General features: G+C 61.1%; 2 protein-coding genes across 3 annotated transcripts in view; both read left to right on the top strand.

Moving 5' to 3' along the window:
* The first annotated feature begins 484 nt into the window (after positions 1-484).
* Ap3b2 (adaptor related protein complex 3 subunit beta 2) lies at positions 485-16,523 on the top strand. 2 transcript variants are annotated; one of them, XM_090321743.1, is made up of 26 exons: positions 485-694; positions 5,364-5,439; positions 5,546-5,620; positions 5,890-5,985; positions 7,634-7,794; positions 7,883-7,949; positions 8,041-8,223; positions 8,309-8,592; positions 8,916-8,970; positions 9,147-9,218; positions 9,294-9,356; positions 9,699-9,831; positions 9,953-10,062; positions 10,529-10,705; positions 12,590-12,776; positions 12,931-13,049; positions 13,457-13,565; positions 13,882-13,993; positions 14,081-14,267; positions 14,398-14,458; positions 14,631-14,737; positions 14,816-15,044; positions 15,335-15,419; positions 15,581-15,678; positions 15,964-16,102; positions 16,187-16,523. In XM_090321743.1, exons 1-26 carry the CDS (start codon positions 582-584, stop codon positions 16,335-16,337), a joined length of 3,249 nt encoding a protein of 1,082 aa, XP_090177869.1. In that variant the 5' UTR covers positions 485-581; the 3' UTR covers positions 16,338-16,523. The 2 variants fall into 2 exon arrangements, with proteins under 2 accessions (XP_090177869.1, XP_090177870.1); XM_090321744.1 differs by lacking the exon at positions 485-694 and adding an exon at positions 3,279-3,545.
* A 2,810-nt stretch (positions 16,524-19,333) lies between these two features.
* Positions 19,334-24,472, top strand: part of Cpeb1 (cytoplasmic polyadenylation element binding protein 1) — a 40,750-nt gene continuing 35,611 nt past the window's right edge. The window contains exon 1 of the mRNA XM_090321742.1: positions 19,334-19,374. The gene's annotated coding sequence lies outside the window, so the exon portion shown is untranslated. The remainder of the gene's footprint in view (positions 19,375-24,472) is intronic.

Here is a 24,472-nt window from a genome sequence, read left to right as displayed (position 1 = left end):
CGCCCTCGGCCTGGATCCCCGCCCCTCCGGCCCTCCAGCCACGCCCCCGGCCTGGATCCCCGCCCCTCCTGCCGGGATCCCCGGCCCTCCGGCCACGCCCCCGGCCTGGATCCCCGCCCCTCCTGCCGGGATCCCCGGCCCTCCGGCCCCGCCCCCGGCCTGGATCCCCGCCCCTCCGGCCCTCCAGCCACGCCCCCGGCCTGGATCCCCGCCCCTCCTGCCGGGATCCCCGGCCCTCCAGCCACGCCCCCGGCCTGGATCCCCGCCCCTCCTGCCGGGATCCCCGGCCCTCCAGCCACGCCCCCGGCCTGGATCCCCGCCCCTCCTGCCGGGATCCCCGGCCCTCCAGCCACGTCCCCGGCCTGGATCCCCGCCCCTCCGGCCCTCCAGCCACGCCCCCGGCCTAGATCCCCGCCCCTCCGGCCCCGCCCCGACCGGGATCCCCGCCCCTCCGGTCCCGGCCGCGCTCCGCCCTGCCGCGCCGGCGTGCGCGCCTGCGCCGACCCAGCCGGGGAGAACCGCGGTGCGCGGCCCTGATTGATAAATCCCGTCCGCGCCTCGCGACCTCGGCCGCAGCACCCATGTCGGCCGCGCCCGCCTACGGCGAGGACAAGGGCGGCTCGGCCGGCCCCGGAGAGCCCGAGTATGGCCACGACCCGGCGAGCGGCGGCATCTTCTCCTCCGACTACAAGCGGTGAGGGGCGGCGCGGGGCCGCCACCATGGACAGCGCCCGGGCCGGCGGCGCCGCAGGGCCGGGGTGTGGGGGGAGCCGGGGCGGGGGGAGGGGGAGGACCCGGGGCGGGGGAGGGGAAGGGGGAGAGGACCCGGGGTGAGGGAAGGGAACGGGGGGCGGGGGGAGGGGGAGGACCCGGGGAGGGGAGCGGAAGGGGGGAGAGGACCCGGGGTGAGGGAGAGGGACTGGGGGGAGGGGAGGACCCGAGGCGGGGGGAAGGGGGAGGGGGAGGACCCGGGGTGAGGGAGGGGGACTGGGGGGAGGGGAGGACCCGAGGCGGGGGGGAAGGGGGAGGGGAGGACCCGGGGCGGGGGAGGGGAAGGGGGAGGGGCGGACCCGGGGCGGGGGAGGGGGACGTGGGGAGAGGACCCGGGGCGGGGGAGGGGAGGCCGGGGTTGGAGTGGGGGGAGGGCAGGTCGCAGGCCCCGCCGCCGCCAGGTGCTCCTCGGCTCCCCAGATTCCCTGCTCCCCCGGCATCGGCTGCAGAAAAAAACAACAGCCCTAAGCTGGGCGGGGCGGGGCGGAGCGGAGCCCGGGGAGGAGGCGGTCTTCCCTGGGGTCTTCCGCCTGGCCCCGCCCTCCTTCCTGCCCGGCCGTGGAGCTGGAGGGGCCGAGAGGGAGGGCGTCCAGGGGGGAGGCCGAGAGGGAGGGCGTCCAGGGGGGAAGACGGGGAGGGAGGGCGTCCAGGGGGGAAGACGGGGAGGGAGGGCGTCCAGGGGGGAAGACGGGGAGGGAGGGCGTCCAGGGGGGAAGATGGGGAAGGAAGAGTGTCAAGGGGGGGGAAGGCTGAGAGGGAGGGCGTCCGGGGGGGGGGGGGGAAGGCCGAGAGGGAGGGTGTGGGGGGGAGGCAGAGAGGGAGGGTGTGGGGGGGAGGCTGAGAGGGAGGATGTGGGGGGGAGGCAGAGAGGGAGGATGTGGGGGGGGAAGGCGGAGAGGGAGGGTGTGGGGGGGGAAGGCCTAGAGGGAGGGTGTGGGGGGGGAAGGCTGAGAGGGAGGGTGTGGGGGGGAAGGCTGAGAGGGAGGGTGTGGGCGGGAGGCTGAGAGGGAGGATGTGGGGGGGAGGCAGAGAGGGAGGGTGTGGGGGGGAAGGCTGAGAGGGAGGATGTGGGGGGGAGGCAGAGAGGGAGGATGTGGGGGGGGAAGGCGGAGAGGGAGGGTGGGGGGGGAAGGCCTAGAGGGAGGGTGTGGGGGGGGAAGGCAGAGAGGGAGGGTGTGGGGGGCGGGGAAGGCCCTGGGCCCCCCAGTGGTGCGGTGTGCCTGAAGCTCAGGCCCTCCAGGCCTGGGGTGGGGGGAGTGGTCCCCGGCTCCAGGCAGGCCTGAGATGGATCCAGGCTAGCCAGGGCAGACCCTCGGCAAACAGAGGAGACTCTGTCCCCAAAATACCAAAGCACAAAGGACTGGACAGTCCTCAAGCCATAAAACACCTGCCCAGCAAGTCCAGCGCTGCCTCGACACACCAGTACTGAATAAATAACATATTTAAAACTGGAACCCAGCTCCCGAGTTCAAACCCCAGTACCACCACCACCAAAAAAACTTAAGTTTATTGCCAGACACCAACATCTCAAGCCTGTAGTCCTAGCTACTCAGAAAGCTGAGATGTGAGGATCATGGCTCAAAGCCAACCCAGGCAGAAAAGTCTGAGACTTTTTGTTGTTCATGGGGCTTGAACTCTGGGCTGTCCAGGAGCTCTTCGCCTCAAGGCTAGGCTTCTATGAAACTCTTATCTCCAGTTAACCACCGGAAAACCAGGAGTGGTGCTGTGATTCCAAGTGGTAGAGCGATAGCCTTGAATAAAATGACCCAGGGACAGCACCCATTCCCCCCAGTTCAAGCCATAGGATGGACAAAGGTTAAAAACAAACAAAAAAAACTATGTGGAAGAGATTTGGAAGTGAGCTAGAAGTGCCCTGGCAGGCAAAGGGGTGTAGAAGCTTGCTGGCAGAGTACCTAGAAGGCAGAGCTCTGAGGTCACTGCAGTCTTCTGGTGCCTTGATGATTGGATCTGAGAGACGGCAGGTCTCTCTGGCTCCTGCCGAGTAGACACCTGGGGCCAGTACTGCTGAAACAAGACCTTTCTAAAGCAGGTTTGCGCTTACCTTGTTTTGGTTTTTTTCGGTTCTGAGAGGGAGCCCAGAACAAGTTTAATTGTGGATGGGCCGGAGGCAGAGGAGAGAAGGATGGGAGAGGCAGAAGGAAAGGAAGAAGGCTTGGGTCCTTGAGCCGTGGGGATGGGGCTCATAGAATCTCCTGGTGGGGAGAGGGAGATCCCAGGACTTCGTTGTGAAAGGTCCCAGAGGATCAGGAGTCGGGCCAGGGGGGTGGGAGCAGCTCTGGGGAAGCCAGAACCCAGTTGTGGGTCTGAGTTCCCTTGGTCCCCTCCACTGTCTAGAGACTGGCTTAGCCTCAGCTCCCTGCTCTCTGCCCCTTCTGAGGCCTCCTGTCTAAGCAAGGAGGAGGAAACCGGAGCCTCCCTTCTGGCCAGTGTCCGGTTACTGAGTTTCGGAGGCAGGTGTCTGGAGGCAGAGATAGCAGACCCAGTCCCAGCCTGGAGCAGGACCTGATGCAGCGGCTCCTTCAGGTCCCGGGGAACATGGTGAGGCCAGGGGCCCCGGGGGCTCCCGGGGCCGACCAGGGGGCCGCCAGCCCCGTGCTGGCTCCCGAGGCTGGGCCACCACCCTGCTACCAGGCCTTGCAACCCGAAGAGCTTCGGTGGCTTCAGGCCCCAGAGGAAGACACAGGCCCAGAAGCATCCCAGGAAGGACCATGCCTGGAGGCAGGCCAGGGCCAGGGCCAGGGCCAGCCGCTGAGGTACAGGGGGACGGAAGTTCCACCTCGAGCTCTTTGTCCTCCAGGCCCTGCTGGAAGGGGCTCAGTGTGAGGCCTGAGCAGCCTCTCCTAGCTGCGGGTGTGGGGAAACCAGGGAAGGGCATGTGTGCAGGAGAGGTGAGCGTGACACGGGGCACGCCAGCCACCGTCAGGCCAATCCTCCAGAGCACAGCCTGCACGGGGTCTGCTGTGGCGTTGATGCCTTGGCCTTATCACGGAGGCTGGTGGGCCTCCCTGAAGACCCAGGGTTCCCTCCTCTCAGGGCCAGGAATGTGGGCACCAGGCTGGTGGGCAGGTGCCCTTGGGTGTGCACTTGAGAGGACCTGTGACATTTGAGAGTGAGGTGTGAAGAAGTCCAGAGAACACCCAAAGACAGCTCCTGAGCCCTGCAGGCCAAGGAGGGGGTCCCAGCTTGAGGCTCGAGGAGCTCCACGGCCAGTGAGTGTCCCACCCTGTGTCTGTGCAGGGTGTTGTGAGCAGGGCTGCAGTGGACTGAGTGTCCGTGGGGTGGGGGGGTGGGCCCTCTGTCTTTAGCTCTTGGCCTGGCCATGGCTGAGGACCAGGTCAGGTGTCTTTGGGTTGAGGGCAGGACCTCTGACAGGTGATCAGAATGACTCGGGTGAGCGTGGGTGCTCGCGGCCCTCGCTGGTCAGCCAGCGAGGCCTCTGTGTTGGGTGGGGTGGGGTCACCTTTCCACTCGGCCTTTCCTGTTGAAGTCTTGTTGGAGAATATGGTGCGCACCTGTAAACTGCTGCAGAGAATGAGACTGGAGCATTGCAGTTTGGGGCTGGCCTAGGCAAAAAGCTCCTGAGGCCCCGTCTCAAAAACCAAGCTAGGGGAAGTGGCGCTATGGCTCAACATGGTAGAGCACTAGCCTTGATCTGAAGAGCTCAGGGACAGCACCCAGGCCCAGAGTTCAAGCCCCACGACTGACAAAAAGTCCCCAACAAGCTAGGCATGGTGAGTCCCCTCTAATTCCAGGTGTGTGAGGGGAAGGGACCGGAGGGTCAGCAGCTAAGGTTGGCTCAGCCGGGAGCACAAGATCATAACTGAGGCAAGGCTGATGCAAGGAGCGCTGAGGGAGTGCCTGCCTGGCATGGGCCTGGCCCTGAGTTCACACTAAAAATAAACAAGACCCCACCTCGTCAGGGCAGACGTGCGTGTGGAGCACTGTCTTTCCACCTGCTCTGTACTCCTGCACTTTCAGAGCTGGGATCGAGGCACGCTAAGTCACCTGCCTTGGCATTGGCCCCTGTTCACTTCTCACCTTCAGAGTGGTCACTGTGCCCTTCGGGATGACCGGTGCTCGATTTCCTGTTGGTTCTAGACGATCCTCAGGTGTGAGTCACCTCCTGCACACCTGCCCTGCTCCTTCTCAAGGCAGGGCTTAGATCGGAAGCCTGGGTGAGCAGCGTTATCATCGTGGGTGCGTGCCTGGACCTGCGACCCACCCACCTCAGGCTTTCCATTGCAGCTAGGATGATGGGCCTCGCCACCACGCCGGGCCTCCCTCTGTGGGGTGGACTCGAGAGACTTCCGCGCGCAGCTGCGTCGAGGACCACCATCCTTCTGGCCTTGCACTTGGCTGGGACGGGATGGGATGCACTCACCTGCACCCTGCTTCTGGCTCGGCAGGGGTTTCTTGAACTTTCTACCGCGATCCTCCCTTAGTAGCTAAGATACCGGGTGTGAGCTACCAGCACTTGCCCTGTGTCCCTTCTGTGATCCGTCCCCCCCTTCCCACCGCGAGGACGCACGCACGCGCACACAGTGAAGCTGACTCTGGTACATCCCCGCCAGGCACGACGACCTGAAGGAGATGCTGGACACCAACAAGGACTCGCTCAAGCTGGAGGCCATGAAGAGGATTGTGGCGGTGAGGGGCAGGGCTTCCCCTGGGGAGGGGTCTCGGCGGCGGTGCCTTTTCCCTCACTTGCCTCGCTCCCTCCTCCCCTCCCCTCCCCTGCCTGGCTCACACCCAGATGATTGCCCGTGGGAAGAACGCCTCAGACCTGTTTCCCGCTGTGGTGAAGAACGTGGCCTGTAAGAACATAGAGGTGAGAGCTGCAAGGGAGAGCCCGTCCCACAGTGCCAGGTCCCTCAGACCAGGTGGGCTGGCGTGGGGGGAGAGGCGGGCAGAGCTGCAGGCCTGGGCTCCTCTGAAGAGCCTGTGGATGTTTGGATGAGGACGAAGGGCCTGGCACCCCCTGGAGGCTGTGCTTGCCCACCGAGGAAGCCAGCCCTGCACCCTGGCTGGCAGTGTGGGAACCCCCCCCCCACCCCATGGTGAGCACAGCACCTCCAGAAAGCCACTGTGCCTCCTCAGGTGAAGAAACTCGTCTATGTGTACCTGGTACGCTATGCCGAGGAGCAGCAAGACCTGGCTCTGCTGTCCATCTCCACCTTCCAGCGTGGCCTCAAGGTCAGCAGCCGCTGTCCACCTCGGGTCCACCTCGGGTCTGCAGCCTGAGTCTTGGAGCCTTGGGGGAGGCTCTTCCTGCCTCCAGGAGTTATGAGTGTCAGAAGAGGGCTGGCTAGGTGCCTGGGGAGTGGAGGCTAGGCTCAAGAAGGCATGGGCATAGAGGGAGTGCCCAGGGCCTTTGCCTGGTCACCTGGGGTCCTGGTCTAACAACATGGGCTCTTCAGCTCAGCACATCTGGAAGGCTTGAACTCAGCAGGTGTCCATGAGCTCTTTTGCTCAAGGCTAGCACTTTACCACTGGAGCCACAGCCCCACTTCCAGTTTTCTGGTGGTTAATTGTAGATAAAAGAGTCTCAAGGACCGTCCTGCCCAGGCTGGATGGAGCCATGACTCCCAGATCTCAGCCTTATGAGTAGCCAGGATTATAGGTGTGAGCCCCCAGCACCTGGCTGGCCAGGGTCTGCCCAGGCTGGGGGGGAGCTCTGCAGTCACGAGGACCTGGGGCATCCCATGAGATAGGGCACAGGTAAGAGACAGCACTCTCTGGATAGCCCACTGCCCATCGGCTCTGTGGAATGTGGCCCACATCAGGCAGGCATCGACAGATCACACCTGTAAGCCTAGTTACTCAGGAAGCTGAGATCTGAAGAATCAGGGTTCAAGGCGAGCCCAAGCAGAATTCACTACAACATAGTTTCAAAACAGCCAGTAAAAAGTTTAGCTCGAGTGGTAGAGCTCCAGCCTTGCAGGTGTGAAGCTTTGAGTTCAAACTGGAGTGCCACCTCACTCCCCAATTCCCCAAAAAATCCATAGTAGTGGCAGATACAGCCTAAGTGCTCTATCAAAATGGGAAGCAGATTTTCGTGACTCTATGCTCATTTCCAAATAGAGTGTTAAAGTAAATCAGGGCTGGCTGACTGATGATATAATGTGATTTGAATCCTGCTATTCAAGTTAGTGCTTCTACACCACCCATTTAGATATCATTTCCAGAAATTTGTTAGGAATTACTAATTTCACCTGCAGTTTTGTGGATTTTTTCCCCCCATTTTTAGAAAGCAAGCAGCATCTATCTGAAGTGTTACAGCACTTGCTGCTGATGTCATTCTCTGAGATAAAATAGTGATGTGTAGCCTTGCTGTCACAGCAGAGGGGAGATGGCCCTGGCTTCATGGCTAGAATCCAGGGCGCCCAGCTCTGGTTGAGTGTATAGAGGATACAGTGGACACAGGCGTGGGCCTCACTGCTCGGTCCTGGGGCTTGAACTCTGGGCCTGGGCGCTGTCCCTGAGCTCTTCAGCTCAAGGCTATTGCCCTACGCCAGGAACCACAGCGCCACTTCTGGTTTTCTGGTGGTTCACTGGAGATAAGAGTCTCACGGTCTTCAGTGCCTGGGCTGGCTTTGAACCACGATCCTCAGATCTCAGCCTCCTGAGTAGCTAGATGCCATGCTGAGCCGCCGTGCCCGGCTCTGCTGCCCCTTTACCGAGGGACTTCCAAGCATCTCCCGGGCTGCCCCTTGCCGCGCCCTGGGGTGTTGTGAGGTCTGAGCCAGCCCGAGGCCGCGGGCAGGGGCGCAGCCGGGGAGGGAGGCTCTGCCACGCAGGGCACCCAGCACCCTCTCGCGGCTTGTCCCACCTCCGCCTTTAGGACCCCAACCAGCTGATCCGGGCCAGCGCCCTGCGCGTCCTGTCCAGCATCCGGGTGCCCATCATAGTGCCCATCATGATGCTGGCCATCAAGGAGGCCGCCTCGGACATGTCGCCCTACGTGCGCAAAACGGCCGCCCATGCCATCCCCAAGCTCTACAGGTGCCTCCCCAGGCGGGGTGCGCGGCTGGGCGGCGGGGGAGCCCGGCGGCGGGCGGGGGACAAATCCCTGCCACCGTTTCTCCCTCAGTTTGGACTCTGACCAGAAGGACCAACTGATAGAAGTCATCGAGAAGCTGCTGGCGGACAAGACCACGGTGCGTCCTCCCCGGGGGCGGGCGGGGCCCCCGGCCTGGCCCCCCCCCACCCGTCACCCCTTCCCGTGCCTTCCCTTGCCTCGGTGCGCAGCTGGTGGCGGGCAGCGTGGTGATGGCGTTCGAGGAGGTGTGTCCCGAGCGCATCGACCTGATCCACAAGAACTACCGCAAACTGTGCAACCTGCTGATCGACGTGGAGGAGTGGGGCCAGGTGGTCATCATCTGCATGCTCACGCGCTACGCGCGCACGCAGTTCCTGAGCCCCACGCAGAACGTGAGCGGGGACGGCGCGGGCGGCGGGGGTGGGGGGGCGGCGCCGCCCGCACCACTGTGCCCACGGCCCGCCCGCCCCCGCCCAGGAATCCCTGCTGGAGGAGACTGCGGAGAAAGCCTTCTACGGCTCGGAGGAGGACGAGGCCAAGGGCGCAGGGTCGGCGGAGGCGGCCGCCGCCACGCTGCCCGCCCGGAAACCCTATGTCATGGACCCAGACCACCGGCTGCTGCTGCGCAACACGAAGCCGCTGCTTCAGAGCCGCAGCGCCGCGGTGGTCATGGCGGTGGCGCAGCTCTACTTCCACCTGGCGCCCAAGGCCGAGGTGGGCGTCATCGCTAAGGCGCTCGTGCGCCTGCTGCGCAGCCACAGGTGCGACGCCCCGCCCACCCCGAGGAGGCCCCGCCCACCCCGAGGAGGCCCCGCCCAGCCGCCCTCCATCTCCACACCCGCCCGAGGTTCCCGGCCCCGCCCACCCGTGGGGGCCACGCCCACTGCAAGTGGCTCCTCCCTCCAGGCCCCGCCCGCCAAAGAAGCCCCGCCCCATCCCGGATCGCCTGCCTCTGTCCGGGGGCGGCTCCGCCCTCCTGCTCCCGACCTCCCACCAATCGCCCTCCCCCCTGTCCCGACCCCCCCTCCCCCCCGCCCCTGCCCCGCCAGCGGGCCTGGAGTCCGGACTCTAGTCCTCTCTGCAGTGAGGTGCAGTATGTGGTGCTCCAGAACGTGGCCACCATGTCCATCAAACGCCGGGTGAGCCCTGCCTGCCACGGCCCGCCCTGCAGGTGGGGTGGGAGCGGGGCCTAGGAGGCCTAGATGGCAGATGGCCCAGGCTGAACGGGTGGCGGCCTGACACACTGAGGGAGGAGGCTGGAGGGAGAGGGAGGGCGGTGTGGAGGCTGGAGCCCCCCGGCCGCGCTCTCTCGCAGGGGATGTTCGAACCCTATCTGAAGAGCTTCTACATCCGCTCCACTGACCCCACGCAGATCAAGATCCTGAAGGTGAGCGTGGACCCATGCCCAGGCCCTCTCTGACTGCCTCCCCCCCTCTGACCACTGCCCTCCCCCTCCCTGCAGCTGGAAGTGCTCACCAACCTGGCCACTGAGACCAACATCCCTACGGTCCTGCGGGAATTCCAGGTCCACCTCAGGGCTCTGGGGAGTGGGGGCTTTGGGCTCTGGGGGGTGGCTCTGGGGAGTGAGGACTCAGGGCTCCGGGGGCGGCTCTGGGGAGTGGGGGCTCTGGGCTCTGGGGGGGTGGCTCTGGGGAGTGGGGGCTCGGGGCTCCGGGGGCGGCTCTGGGGAGCTCGGGCCACTTCTAGAGTCCTGAAGACACAGGCACTGAGACCTGGGTGGACTGCACTCCTTCCTGCCATGGGCCGTCGGGATGGGGTGTCCTCCAGAAAGCCCCTCACGGATTGGCAGGCCTGAGGGCCTCTTGCGGCTTGTGGCCTGCGGGGTGACACAGGGGACGTCCCGCAGACCTACATCCGCAGCATGGACAAGGACTTCGTGGCAGCCACCATCCAGGCCATCGGACGCTGTGCCACCACCATTGGCCGAGTCCGGGATACCTGCCTCAATGGCCTAGTGCAGCTCCTCTCCAACCGCGACGGTCAGTGCTGGCTGCTGGCCTGGGGCCTGCGTGTGCAGCGTGGGCTCGAGAACGGGGTGGTGGGGGAGCCCGAGGGTCCCAGCGCTGGGGGCTCTGGCCCCCACCCTTGCTGTCGCTGCAGAGCTGGTGGTGGCGGAGTCCGTAGTGGTCATTAAGAAGCTGCTGCAGATGCAGCCGGCGCAGCACGAAGAGATCATCAAACACTTGGCGAAGCTCACGGACAGCATCCAGGTGAGGCGGTGCTCCTGCGTCCCCTTCACCCAGCCCCTGCCACCGCACACTGTCCTCCAGCCCACGTCCGCCTGCCAGGCTTGGGAAGAAGGCCTTTGGGTGGAAGGAGGGGAGACTCAACGGAGCCACCCTAACCACCTCCGGGCCCTCCTTTTCGGACTGTCCTTTCCGGTCCTCACTCTTGTTCCTCCTGAGGCTCTGGGCTGAGGACAGCTGGCTGACAAATGCTGGATTTTTTGAGGCACTGTGGTTTGAATCATGTACAGTTGGATTCGTGGCATCAGGGGCACAGTGAATCCAGAGCATGGAGCCTGGGCCCGAAGGCTCTGCTCACAGTCATGAGGCCCTGGGGAAAGCCCTCCCCGCCCCATCCAGGGCTCCCGTTCCAGAGAGCGCTGAGCCCCCAGCCCAGCCCGGCCTCCCTGGTGGCCCATCCTGCCCACATTCCCGCCCCCCCCCCCCGCAGGTGCCCATGGCCCGAGCCAGCATCCTGTGGCTTATCGGGGAGTACTGTGAGCACGTCCCCAAGATTGCACCTGACGTGCTGAGGAAGATGGCCAAGTCGTTCACCGGGGAGGAAGACATCGTCAAGCTGCAGGTCATCAACCTGGCGGCCAAGCTCTACCTGACCAACTCGAAGCAGGTGAAGTCCGGTCCTCACGGGGTTGTGTGTGTGTGTGCACACATGCTCATGTCTGTGTATGTCAGTTCTAGGGCTCACACTCAGGTCCTGGGATCTCTCCCTTCGTTTTTTTACTCAAAGCTTGTTCTCTACCACTTGAACCATAGCTTCATTCCCGACTTTCTAGCGGTTTCTTGGAGATGAGCATCTCAGCCTGCTCAGGCTGGCTTCCGGTTTCCATCCTGGGTCTCATTCTCCTGAGTGGCTTGGATTCCAGGCGTGAGCCTGGCTCTAGCAGCGTTTTTCTTGGGCAGGCCTGACTCTTCTCGCAAAAGGGGAGTGGGGATAGGTGACTGCTCTGCCCAGGGAACTAGTGCAACTCCAGCAGGCAGGCAAGCTCCTCGGGACTCAGGGACCTGCACGCAAGGCTGGTGGTCACGGTTCAAGAAACCATTTATGTCTGCCAGGAAAAGTGTCCCTGTCTGTCACCTGGGGACACGTGGAGGCCAGTGGAAGGCCTTCCAGTGACAGGGACAGATCAGTGTGCATCCTGGGAGACCTGGGCTATGCTCCAGTTGAAAGCTTGGCAATCAATGGTCAGTCTGTGCTGTGAATAAGCATCAAAGCTGTCCTTGGGCTTTAGAGGGGCTGATGACCAGTGACTTTTGATCCCAGGACGTGGCTCATTCAGAAGTTGGGATATCTGGGTGCCTGGCATCCCTGGCGATGACCCCGGGTGATTCTGAGAATAAGGCATAATGCATAGCACTCTCCAAGTCAGGAGCGTGCCTGTCTGCTCAGCTCAGCAACGGGGACCCACAAACCTGTACCCCTGGGTGAAAGCTGATCTGTTGCCTGTTTTTATAAACTGGTTGGAACACGCCATGCTCAGTGAGCTCCGTATTACCTGTGGCTGCTTCTGTGCCCCAGCAACAGAATTCACTGCTTGAAGAAGCCGGTGTGGTCTAGAAAGCCCACAGCTGTGGTCCTTTATAGAAGACGTTTGCAGACTCAGCAATATGCCAGGGGTGACAGGGATTGGTCCTGGAGGGTGAAGTGCCCTGCCCAGCTTGAAGGTGGCCTCTTGTCCAGCTGTGATACACTTGGCTTCTCATGGCTGCTTAACTCAGCCCCGGGGACTCTGGTTGATAAGGCCACTGGAAGCCAGAACACTTGTCTGTTCTGTTTTTTGCTTCCTTTGCTTATTTACTGTACTTTTCCTGACTGCTTTTTGTCTGGTATTAGTTTAGGTGTGTTCTGGGGGTACAACCGTGTGCATGTGACAGAGTGAGTAGCCTCCGTGAGCTGATAGCCACACAGGAGAAGGAATACAGAGTAAACGTTCTAAATGCGGCAGTGTAGCGAGAGCTGACTGGAGAGCTGTGGGTTCGTGAAGCCAGCTAGCCGTCAGGAGGGTCCCGGCCCCATCGGGGCTGTTCAGGAAGCTGATGTCATTCCTCAGGGGAAGGCGGGACACTGAAACTGAATAGCTGTGGAATCCGGGATCCCCCTTTGTTTCCTCTGGGTTGGGCGTGAAGGCGCCTTGTGTGGGAGCGGAGGTGGGGGGGTGTCTTCTGTGCACAAGGTTATGCTGCAAAACAGTTGTGCAGGCTCCGCTTCCCCTGTGCTGGTGCTGTGGGTGACTGTACAGGCAGGCCACGACGAGGTCCTGATTCTTGGGGAGAGGCCGCAGGGCGCTGTGTGTGCTGTGGCCATGGCCTGGGGGCTCAGTGGCAGTGAAGGTTGTCACCCAGGAAAGCTACCCCAGTGTGTCTGGCAGGTGGGCTGCTTTTGGCTCCAGTATAAGCACAGGTGCTCCTGGAGATCCGGGCTGGCCAGAGCAGGTCCAGAGCCTCCCGTGTCCTCCCCCGGGCAGCCGCCGAGCGCCTTTCCCTCTTTCCCCAGACGAAGCTGCTCACCCAGTACGTGCTGAGTCTAGCCAAGTACGACCAGAACTACGACATCCGGGACCGGGCTCGCTTCACCCGGCAGCTCATTGTCCCTTCAGAGCAGGGTGGGGCCCTCAGTCGCCATGCCAAGAAGCTCTTCCTGGCACCCAAGCCTGCCCCGGTCCTGGAGTCGTCCTTCAAAGGTGGGAGGCTGGCGTCCGTGGGGGAGGCGGAAAGCAGCCCAGGCCCCAGAGCACTCCTCAGGCTGCTTCTCTTCCCTGGACCTCGGCAAAGGGGGATTCGGCCTGAGTCTCCCAGAAGGAAGGGCAGCACCCCTGACTTGTCACGTGTTCCCAGACCGAGACCACTTCCAGCTCGGCTCCCTGTCCCACCTGCTCAATGCCAAGGCCACGGGCTACCAGGAACTCCCAGACTGGCCGGAGGAAGCCCCAGACCCATCTGTGCGCAACGTGGAGGTCAGCAGGGGTGTGTGGTGTGCATGTGTGCGCCTGCTGCATGCGTGTGTGAGCACACACCCCTGTTGGGGGGACAGACTGCAGAAGGCCTGGCCGTGCTGGCCCAGCCCCTTTGCTGCCCTCCCCCGTGCAGGAAGAAGACCTCTCCCTTATTGAGACCCACGTGGGCCTGCTGGGCGCATACACCGAGGTTCCCTCTGTGTGCTGTGTGCTCTCCTCTCCCCTGTGTGCCCCCCCCCCCGCCTCCCCTTCCCTCCCACACCAGCTTCTCCTTGGTTGGCAGGGCCCCTCCTCCTCCTCCCCACCTTCCACTGGCCAGGACCGAGTAGGGCCCCAGGAAGATAGGAAGGGACTGCACTGTCCTTTCTCCTCTGTGTGTAAGGAAGCACTCTCACCTGCCTGTCCAGGTGCCTGAATGGACCAAGTGCTCGAGCCGGGAGAGGAGGAAGGAGAAGGAGAAGCCTTTTTACTCTGACTCCGAGGGGGAGTCTGGCCCCACCGAGTCTGCAGATAGCGGTAGGACAGCAGAGCTGAGGCCCCTGGGCTCCATGTGTGATGGGCCTGCGTGGTCAGTGCCTGATGAGTGTGTGTGTGTGAGTGAGACTGAGACCTGCGTGGTCAGTGCCTGAGCTGTGTGTGTGCAAGTATATGCGTGTGTGTGCGCACACCTCCATGAAGTGTCTATACCTGTCTGTGTTCACATCAGTTCCACTTGGTGATTTGGGGTGCCAAGCAGGTCAGGGGTTGGAGCTTCCGTGCTGAGCCTGGAGCTGGGACCCCGAGTCTTTGCTCAGGACCACAGGGGCCACCTACCCACCCCACTCCCTCACAGAACCCGAGTCTGAGAGCGAGTCAGACAGTGAGAGTGGCTCCGGGGCGTCCAGCAGCGAGTCGGACGATGAAGACGAGGACGAGGAGGGGGACAAAGGGAGAGGCAGTGAGAGGTCAGGGGACCTGCCGGGTGAATGGGCCAGGCTCAGGGGGAGTGGGCCTCCCGATGGACCAGGCCCTGCTCTCTCTCCCTCCCCCAGTGAACAGAGTGAGGATGAGGGAGAGAAGAAGAGGAAGAAGAGGAAGACAGTGACAGAGGAGGACCATGGGGGAGAAGGCTCTTCCTCTGACGAGGACAGTGACTCCAGCAGCAGCTCCTCGGAGTCCGAGGTGACGTCGGAGTCTGAGGAGGAGCAGGGGGAAGCCACCTCGTGGAGAAGGAAAACAGTGAGCATCTGCAGGGCCTGCAGTGGCAGACGCCACTCGGGCACCTTCTCACCCGCTGGCCAGAACCCGCCCAGAGGCAGACCTGGGTAACTTTCTACCTCTTCTCCTTATACCCCGTTTTCTCTTTCAGCCCCCCAGCAGCAAAAGTGCCCCTGCAGCCAAGGAGATCTCCTTGCTTGATCTGGAGGACTGTGAGTCTGGGGGTGGATTCTTGAGGGACGAGGCCGGGGCTGTGGGAGCTCTAAGCCACACGCCATAGGCCGGGCCAGGCCCAGCCCGGGAACATCCAGCACCCGCACCTCGCTGTCCATGGTGCTGAGTCCTGGGCTCCCTCGGCCCACACCACCCCCACTGCCTCTCCAGTCACCCCGCCCAGCGTCCAGCCTGTGTCTCCTGCCACGGTGGTGTCTGCCAGTCTGGTTGCCGACCTTGAGGGCCTGATGCTTACAGACTCCTCTCTGGTGCCCTCGGTGAGTAGGCTGGGAGAGGGACCCAGCCCGGACCCCCAGTCCTTCCTGCTGTCCGTGGCACGTGTTCCCTCCCCACAGCTGCTGAGTCCAGTGTCCAGTGCGGGAAAGCAGGAGCTGTTGCACCGGGTCGCGGGCGAGGGGCTGGCCGTGGACTACGCCTTCAGCCGGCAGCCTTTCCCGGGGGACCCCCACATGGTGTCAGTACACCTCTACTTCTCCAACAGCTCTGACAGCCCCATCCGGGGGCTGCATGTGAGCACCCCCAAATCACCTGCTGGCATCAACATCCAGGAGTTCCCAGAAATCGGTAGGGCAGGGCATTGGACGGGGTGGGGGCGGAGATGCCTAGACAGCCCCCTCGGGTGGGGGTGGACACAGATGGCAGAGCACCCGCTGTGCCTGTTGGAGCAGGAGGCACCAGGAGTGGTGGATTTGGGCCTCGGAGTGAGGATAGCTGAGGGAAAGGCGTTTGGATTTCAGGAGGAAACTGGGGTCCAGAGAGCCAGGACTCTGTGGAGAGCTGGTGCGTGCTCAGGGGGCAGGGGTGGGAGGGGGGGTGACTGTGCCTCTCGTGTGCCCTTTCCTGCTGCCCGTCAGAGTTGCTGGCGCCCGGAGAATCCACCACTGCTGTCATGGGCATTAATTTCTGTGACTCAACCCAGGCTGCCAACTTCCAGCTGTGGTAGGTGGCCAGTACGTGGAGTGGGTGGGTGGGCGGGCTGCAGAGGCGGGTCCCACAGACCGGAGCTGAGGGGCGTGGATTCGCCCTTTACTGCCTCCACGTCCTGCCTCTAGGTGAGAGGGAGGCAGGCCTTATTTCCTGTCTCCTTCCACCCTTCCTAGCACTCAGACCCGACAGTTCTACGTCTCTATCCAGCCTCCTGTTGGGGAGCTGATGGCCCCCGTGTTTCTGAGTGAGAACGAGTTCAAGAAGGAGCAGGGTGCGTGCTCTCTGGGGTGGAGAGGAGGCGGGCACACCCTGGGGGGAGCAGGGGTCTGGCCTGTGGCTGTGGGCCGAAGGACCTTGATCTGAGGAAGTGGAGTCCTCTTTGGGAGGAGTTTGGCCAGAAGGACGAGGGCCTTGGGGCACCACTATGATGGAGGATCTCCCCGAAAGAATTTTCTAGAAGTAGACTTGAACAGGGCCAGGCTGAAGGTAGAGGCAAGTGATGAGGACGGAGGAGGTGGGCGGTCCTGATGGGAGGGGCGCTGGCCTCTGCCCACAGGAAAGCTGATGGGCATGAATGAGATCACAGAGAAGCTCGTGCTGCCGGACAGCTGTCGGGGTGACCACGTCGTGGTGCAGAAGGTGACAGCCACCGCCAACGTGGGCCGTGTGCCCTGCGGGACCTCTGAGGAGTACAGGTACCCGTGGAGAGGAGGCGGCCCATGTCTGAGCCCCTTCCTGACTCAGAGGTCTTCAGCCGTTCCCCCCTCCCCCCCGCGCAGGTTTGCAGGGAGGACGCTGACCAGCGGGAGCCTGGTCCTGCTCACGCTGGACGCCCGACCGGCCGGGGCTGCCCAGCTGACCGTCAACAGTGAGAAGATGGTGATTGGCACCATGCTGGTGAAGGACGTGATTCAGGCTCTGACCCAGTGACCCCCAACACCCCACCCCTGTCTAGGGCCTCGCTTCTCCCCCTTCTCCCCCTCAACCTCCCAGGGTCCTCCTTCCTTCCTTCCTTCCCAGGCCCAGCCCAACACTTAGTGACCTGCGCAGATGGACAGCTGCTTTCCTCCCTCTCCCAGCTTTCTGTCGCTCTCAATAAAATGGCTTCTCCTTAGAGGCCTTCTTGCCCTTCCTCCCAAGGCCGTGAGCCACAGAGCTGCTGTGGGTAGCAGAGCCCCGTGGTGGCCTTCAAGCTTGGTGTTGTCCTTGGAATGTTCCCACATAACATTTTGGTTGAGGGGGTTCCAGGACCACTTGTGTGGCAGTCGGAGATGCAGGGACTCGGCTCCTGACCTGCCCTGACCTTAACTGCTTCTCTCCCTGTCGGTTTAAATGAAGTCCTGATATATTCCAAAGCATAAGGAAACCCACTGAGGTGTGGCCCACGCTACCCTAGGAAGGGAAAGGTAGTCATCTCTATTCTAGGCCAGACAGACAAAACCAAGTTCCTGGGACATCGCGCCAACTGATGGCTTGGTGCAGTGGTACAGGCCTGTCACCCCAGCCCAGAACGGCTTGGGCATAAAGCAAGACCCTACCTGGGCAATAGAGAACACATAAAAGGGACCAGCAGGGTGGCTGGAGTGGTAGAGCACCTGCCTAGAGAGCAGGAGGCTCTGAATGCAAACCCGACCTGCACACTGGCTACCGAACTTGAGGCTTCAGCGATTATCAGTCTAGTAGGTACTCCACCACCCTCTCACCCCACCTTGCCACTGGTTCCCCCTTCCCCCCTGAAGTAAACCACACTGTGTTTTCATTTGATCAGTGCTAAGCATCTTTTGGTACTTTTAGGAATGTACCACACATCTTAAGATTATTTATAAATGTCACCTCATCCTCTTCTACTTGTTGGCTTTTTCCCCCCTCAGTGTTGAATCATAATGCTATTAGTTTTATTTCACTTTTATGCACATGTATGTATGTATGCATACTACACCACTGCAGGATTATTTCACAATTCATTAGTTTACTCTATCAGTAAGGATTTAAGATTATTTTATCTTTTTGCTGATTTTCCTCTGGAACTATATTTTTTCACTGCTTTTAAACATTCTTAGAAAGTAAGATAATACTATTTCATGTATTGCAAATATTCTCTTCCAGTTTATGGCTTTTCAGATTTTTAATCTTTTTCGTAGTTTTTTTTTTTTTTTTTCCAGTCCTGGGGCTTGAACTCTGGGCCTGGGTGCTGTCCCTGAGCCTGTTTGTTCTCAAGGCTGGCCTTCTACCGCTTGAGCCACAGCACCACTTTTGGCTTCTTGTGATTCATTTACTGGAGTGAAGTCTTCAAGTCAAGATCCTCAGATCTGAGCCTCCTAAGTGGTTAGGATTACAGATGTGAGCCACCACTGCCTGGCTCATAAAACTTTATACCCTGTTCCATTTCTCATTCATAAAATTCATTCAGAGGCTCAAATAAAAAAAAATGTTCTCTTAAGGTCTTGTAAAAGTTACGAGTAGGGTAGGGAGTTGGCCCAGTGGTAGAGAGCTCGCCTAGCATGCGCCAAGACCCGGGTTCGGTTCCCTGGTGCCACATACAGAGAAACCCGGAGGTGGTGCTGAGGCTCAGGGTAGAGCTCCGGCCTTGAGGAAGTCCAAGCCCAGGACGGGGGGGAAAAAGAAAAGCTGCAAGGGAAGCTGCAATCCCTCGAAGGTTCCATTCCTACGTGCTCCCATCCCACGGGCAGGGCCTGCAGGCTGCCCGGGGAGCTCCTCCCGCCCCCACGTCTTCCGCTCTCCTTCCAGCTGGGGCCCTCGGCATCTGCACCCCTGCCTGTGGGTGGAGGAGGTCTGCCCGTCCCTCCTTCCTCCTTCCACGCAGGAAGAGCGCCCGCCCGCGCCTGGGTGGAGGAAGACGGGCGGTGAGGGGGGACACCCGGGATCCGGGACGGAAAGTCACGTCGAGGACGCTGCGCTCTAAAGTGCACGCTCGGGCCGCGGGGCGCGCGGGCAGCCGGGCCATGGCGGCCGGGGGAGGCGCGCGACGCGGGCGGGCGGGCGACCGGACGGCGACGGGCCCCGCGCTCCCCCGGCCCCGCGCTCCCCCGCCCGGCCCCCGCCCCGCGCTCCCCCGCCCGGCCCCCGCCCCGCGCTCCCCCGGCCCCGCCCCCGCCCCGCGCTCCCCGGGCCCGCGTTCCCCCGGCGGCCTCCCCGGGGCGCCGCAGCCCCGCGCGCCCCCGCAGTCTTTGGAACTTTCTGGAATCCCCTCCGCGTCCCCGGGGTCACCGGAGCGACCCCAGGAGGAAGGGGACGCCGGGCTGAGCGCACGCCGCGCCCCGCTTCCCGAGGGCACCGAGGCCCCGGGCGGCGCCGCGCGCCCCCGCCCCCCGCCGGCCCCGGCTCCGGCTCCGGGTGGGCGGCGGGGCCCCGGGAGCGGGCGCGCAGGGGGCGGGGGCGCGGGCGGGGCCGGCACAGGTGCCCCGCATCCGGCCCGCGGGCGAGCGGCTCGGCCGAGCCTTAAAAGCCGCCGAGGGCGCGGCGCCGCGCGGCTCCTGCCCCGCTGGTGCCCACGTGCGCACGGCCCCCGCCCGGCCCCCGGCCCGCCGAGCCCCGCCGGCCCCATGGCGTTCGCGTTGGTAAGAGCGGGCGCCGAGCGGGCCCGGGGCGGGCGTGGCCCGGCCGAGCCCCAACGGTCCGCGGGCGCGGGCCCCGGGCGCGGCGGGGGCCGGGCGGGAGGGCAGCCGCCCGGTGGCTCACCGCCCTCGGGGGCGTGGGGCCCCTCCCGCTCGCGGGGCCGGCGGGCGGCGGCGGGCCGCCCCTTCGCGGGAAGCGACGGCGCGCGCGCGGCCCCTTTAAGGCGCCGGGCCGGGCTCCGCGTGCCGGGCGCGCCAGGCTGCGGTCACGTGGCTTCACACGTTCCGGCCGGGGCGGGCGGGGCGGGGCGGGCGGGCGGCGCACGCGCGGCGGGGCGGCGGGCACGTGCGGTGGCCTCGAGCCCGGGAGCCCGCGCGGCCGCGGCTCTGAGGTGGGTCCGGGGCGGCCGGGGCGCCGGGCGGGGTCCGGGAGGCCCGGGAGGGCGGCCGGGCTCCACCCCGCGGGGCTCCTCCGCGGGCCGCGCGCGACGCCCCGGGGTGGGGCCCTGCGCCCCGAGCGAGCCGGGGAGGCGCGAGCCGGCGGGCCGGGCTGGGGCCCCTCCGGGCGGCCGCCCCGTGGAGCCCGTCGAGGCAGGCGGGACGGAACCCCAGGGGGAGCGCGGCTCGGGTAGGGGCGGCGCGGGTCCCCGAAGGCCGCCCGGCCCGCCCGCTCGCCCCCCTCCGCCTTCCCTCCCCGCCTCACCTTCTCCCCCCCCCCCCCCGCCTCCCCCCCTCCCCCCCCGCCTCCCCCCCTCCTCCCCCGCCTCCCCCCCCCGCCTTCCTTCCCTCCCCCCGCCTCACCTTCCCCCTCCCCCCGCCTCATCCCCCTCCCCCTCCCCCCGCCTCACCTCCCCCTCCCCCTCCCCCCGTCTCGGGCCCCCTCCGCCCGGCGGTCTCGGTGAGGGCCTCGCTCCCTCGCCCGCCCGCGCACTACCTCCGGCCAGGTTCCAGGGTCTCTAAATGGCCCCGGAGGGGAGCAGCCAGGGAGCCAGGTCGCCGGCCAGCTAGGCGGACCGGGCGGGCGCAGCCCCCATTTCCTCGTGCTGATAATGTGTAAGCTGCTGGCGCCGCCAGCCCAGAGGCGCCAGACCCACGTGGAAGGAGCCGGGGTGGTGCCGTGGCTCCAGCCTTGAGACCGCCCAGGACAGGGCTGCGGCCGAGCAGGGGCTCGCGCCTTTAATCCTAGCTACGTGGGCAGTGGTTCAAAGTCAGCCTGGGTCGCGAGTCCGTGAGTCTCTCGTCCCCAGTGAGCCACCAAGAAGCTAGAAGTAGAGCGGTGTTCAAGTGGTAGAATGCCAACCTTGAGCCCCAAAGGGCAAGGATGGCTCATGGCCAGGCCCTGAGTCAAGCAAAACATTAGAAATTAAATACATGGGCTGGGAGATGGGGCTTAGTAGTAGAATGCATGCCTAGCATGCATGGGGCCCCGGATTTGATTCCTCAGTATCCCACGTAGAGAAAAGCTGAAAGTGGCACTGTGGCTCAAGCGGTAGAGCACCATCCTGGAGCCAAAGAAGCTCAGGGACAGAGCCCATCCCCTGAGTTCAAGCCCCAGGACTGCCAACCCCCCCCCCACACACACACAGTCTTGAGTAAGGAGACATCATGTTGGATTTCACGTGAAAGCTTGCCTGTTAGGTGGGAGTGGGGCTCTGCATCTCCACCTGCCAGCTTCACATGGGTTCTGCTGTGAGAACAGCACCATGGCTGTGGCAGCTGGTTTAGCAAAGGTGCTCTGTGAGTGGATCCCTTCTGTGGGGTTAGATCCAGAGGCCCTGGTGGGCAAGGTTGCTGTAGAAGCTAGTGTGGGTGGCAGCTGGAATGTGCTGTGTCCTTCATTCTGGGATGGGTGGCCACGGTTAGCAGATGGAGGGGAAGCAGCTCCTCCTACGCTGGGCCGGGCCCTCCAGATGACCCAGCCCTCCAAACAAAAAGCCCAAATTCCAACCTCCTGAGACAAGGCACGCTTGAAATGATGTAGAATGGAGCTCAAAAGTGAATCTCACTTCTCCCCCTCACTCCCCATTGCTGGGGCATGAACTCTGGGCCTTGAGATGTCCTAGCCAGCATTCTACCACTTGAGCCACACCTCCAGTCTGAACTCTTTTTGCTGATTAATTGGAGGTAAGAGTCTAGCACACACTAGGAATTTGGCATAGCTAAATGTCACTTTTTCTGTTTTTGCTAAAACTCTCCCATAATAATACCTCTTAGATTTTCAGAAAGAAGGGACACATTAATAAGGCTTTGCTTTTTGTTTTTGGTGCACATAGGTAAACACATGCTATACCCTCAAGCTTCCCCTCTAGCCCCTAGTCACAGCATTCTAATTTGTTTAGCAGCTAGTACATGATAAAAATCTTCAGGATAAGCTCCAGAGGCATACAAGGGACTTGCCCCTGGAATGAAGGTCTGAGTTTAAGTATGGGTCAAACTTAGAATCTCAATGTCATTCTTATACACAGCAACACTAACAAGTGTAAGGGACAAATGGACTTTTCTGTGAGAATGCAGACTCAAGTATGCACAGTACTTCTCTTACCTGTGGCCTGTAAAGCCAGAAGAGGGGCACTCTAAGATGTTACCCAGCTCTGGCCTCTTCTCTAGCAACCAGTACCACCTGGGGATGCCTCAGCTGTGAGTTGAGAGTGTGTGTGTTTCGGAGTGGGTCAGGGCGGGGTCCTTTGCCGATGGTGTCTGTCTTAGGCCAAGTGCCCTGTGCACAAGCTTTCTCAGGCCTTTAGCTAATTGACCGGTCCCAAAACCTGCTGTTTAAAGGCCAAATTAGTGGATTTGGACTTCTGGCTTCCAGTTTTGGCAGGAATGTACATAACGACATCACCTGTTAACTTTGTCAACTATGTTAGAGTCAGGGAAAGAATCATAGGACAGAGAGCAACTTATTTTCTCTGTGTTGGGGGAGCTGTGCCAATTCCATGTTGTCTGAAAGCTGCTTTTTCTAGATGGTATTGAAACTGCACTGGGAGAATTTTCTGGAAGTCCCTGGGACAAAGGAATGGGAAAGAGACTGGACCCAGAGGTTATGATGGAGGAGGTTTTTTTTTTTTAAAAAAAAAAAGTGGCTCCTATCTTGGTTTGATTTAAAACTCAGAAGCACTGATTGTATCCTGTCAGTGTTTGCTAAGGTCTTAGGATGCTGCTAACTCTGCTGCCTCTGCCTTCCACAGTACTGCCTGGAAACAATGCCTTTCTTGTTGCAGCCTGTTTCATTTAAGCCACTTATGAGAGATTCCTGTCTTTGGCAAGCACAGATTCAAGGGCTAAAAGATTTTATGTTGAGGATGGGACCCCAAGTAAAGTTCCTTTGTCTCTGCCCTCATTTTCCCTCCTTCCCTCCCTCCCTCCTTCCCTCCCTCCCGCCACTTTTCCTTCCGTATACTATTACTAGGACTTGAACTCAGACTCATGTTATTGCTTGGCTTTTTCTGCTCAAAGCTGATGCTCTATTACTTGGGTCATACTTCCACTTCCAGCTTTTTGCTGGTTAATTGAAGAGTTTCTCTGATTTATATGTTCAGGCAGGCTTTAAACCACGATCCTCAGGTTTCTGCCTTCTGAGTAGCTAGAAGTACAGGCATGAGCCACCAGGGCCAGGCTCAAGTAGATTATTCCTAATGGCAATGTTACCCTGCTGGAAAGGTTCCTAATGTACATTTACATGTTTTGGTTTGGTTTCTTTTTGGTCAGTTGTGGGGCTTGAACTCTGGGCCTGGGCCCTGTCCTGAGCTCTTCAGCTCAAGGCTACCGCCCTACCCCTGAGCCTGGGCACTATCTGTGAGCTCTTGAGTCTCAGTGCCACTTCTGGTTTTCTAGTGGTTAATTGGATAAGAGTCTCATGTTCTTTAATGGCCCAGCTGGCTTTGAACTATGACCCTTTGATCTCAGCCTCCTGAGTAGCTAGGATGAGGGGTGTGAACCACAGAGCTCGGCTTATGCTTGCATTTTTGCAGGAAAATTATCTGAGGTCTACACGAAAAGTTAGTATAGTTCCCGTTGCTAGGTGTCTCTAGTGTTGTTTTTGTCCTGAGGTGTAAGAAGACTGGTTGGGAACTCCATACCACTTTAGCAACCTAGGTTTTAGGTGAGCCTGCAGCGGGTGCTCTGGTTGGAGGATCTCGGCTAGATCAGGTGGCTCTTGAGACACTCTTACTACCCCTTTATGGCTGGAGCAGTCATTTTAGATTTCAGTTGGTGGAGAATCCCCAGAAGGGCAGGTCTAAAGATTGGTTTCTGTGTTAAAAATGGGTCAGCGGCTATTCTCATGCATTCCTGGACTAGTGTCCCTCCCATGGGCTTAGCACCATGCCTGCAGCCTCCTTTGAGAAAGCCAGACCCGGCTTTCCTCTGTTGGGAGAAGGGCAGGTGTGTGCTAAGGGGCTGCTGCATCCAGGGACAACAATTTACTGCTGTGTGACCCCTGCGCCCTCCCACCATCTGCTTACCGTGTGAACTGGCTCTTTCTCCTGAGACTTTGTTTTTTAATCTTGGGATTATTTTGGATCTGAGAAGGTGTTAAGAGACCTGTCTCCTAGGTGTCACTTGGAGGTGATACCAAGCCCTACTTACAATTTCTGACTCCTCCTTCTGGACACTGGAACAAAGGAGAATTAAACCCAGACTGAAAAGTGATTGTCTTAAGTGTATGCAGTGAATGGTGATAGAGCCAGAGCTGGGACTCACATTTCCTCGTTTCTAAATGAGTATTCCTTGTAGAGTTCACGTGTCCATGCCACCTGACTTAGGTTTCCACTTGATCCCAAGACTCCAGCTTGGCATGTGTCTTCTTTCCTGCCTGATGATCTTGTCTTGGCATGGTGGGCCTTTCTCAGCAGTCTGTCCTGTCACACAGGGCCATGCTTCTCACGGCTGGGCAGCGTTTCGAGAGATCAAGTTTAGATTGAGCACTTCATACTCAGGGTGTTCTCGAGACCTGTCGTTCCAATTGGGCTGCCGCGTTTGTGTTTCTGCTGTGTGTGCGGATCTGGTAGGATTGTATATTCTGTGTGTGCACACGCACATGTTGGCCATGGGGCTTGAACTCCAAGCCTGGTGTTTATCTGAGCTTTTGTGCTTAAAGCTAGTGCTCTACCACATGTACTGCCGCTCCACTTCAGCTTTGTGGGCACGAATTGGAGATAAAATCGAGTCTCACAGACTTTACTGCTGAGACTGAACTTGAATCAGGATCTTTCTGAGTAGAGGGGATTTCAGGCATAAGCCCCCTGGTACCTATATATTCCAGTTATCCTCATAGCCGGATTTTCAAGGAGCTTGAGGTTGAGATGGACTTCAGACATTCCTCACTGGAGAAACCTATCCCCAAAGCAAACCCTGAGAGGAGCGACACAGACACAGACGAACAACTGCCCCCATGCACGGCCAGGGACCTGCCTCCTCCTCCTCCTCCACAGACGCAGACAGACCATTCCCCCTGTGCACTGCCTTGCCTGGGCTGCCTGATCCTGTCTC

This window comes from Megascapheus bottae, chromosome 30 (genome assembly GCF_031878675.1).
Source record: "Megascapheus bottae isolate mThoBot1 chromosome 30, mThoBot2.hap1, whole genome shotgun sequence".
Classification (NCBI taxonomy): domain Eukaryota; kingdom Metazoa; phylum Chordata; class Mammalia; order Rodentia; family Geomyidae; genus Megascapheus; species Megascapheus bottae.
This window is presented reverse-complemented; position numbering and strand designations above follow the sequence as displayed.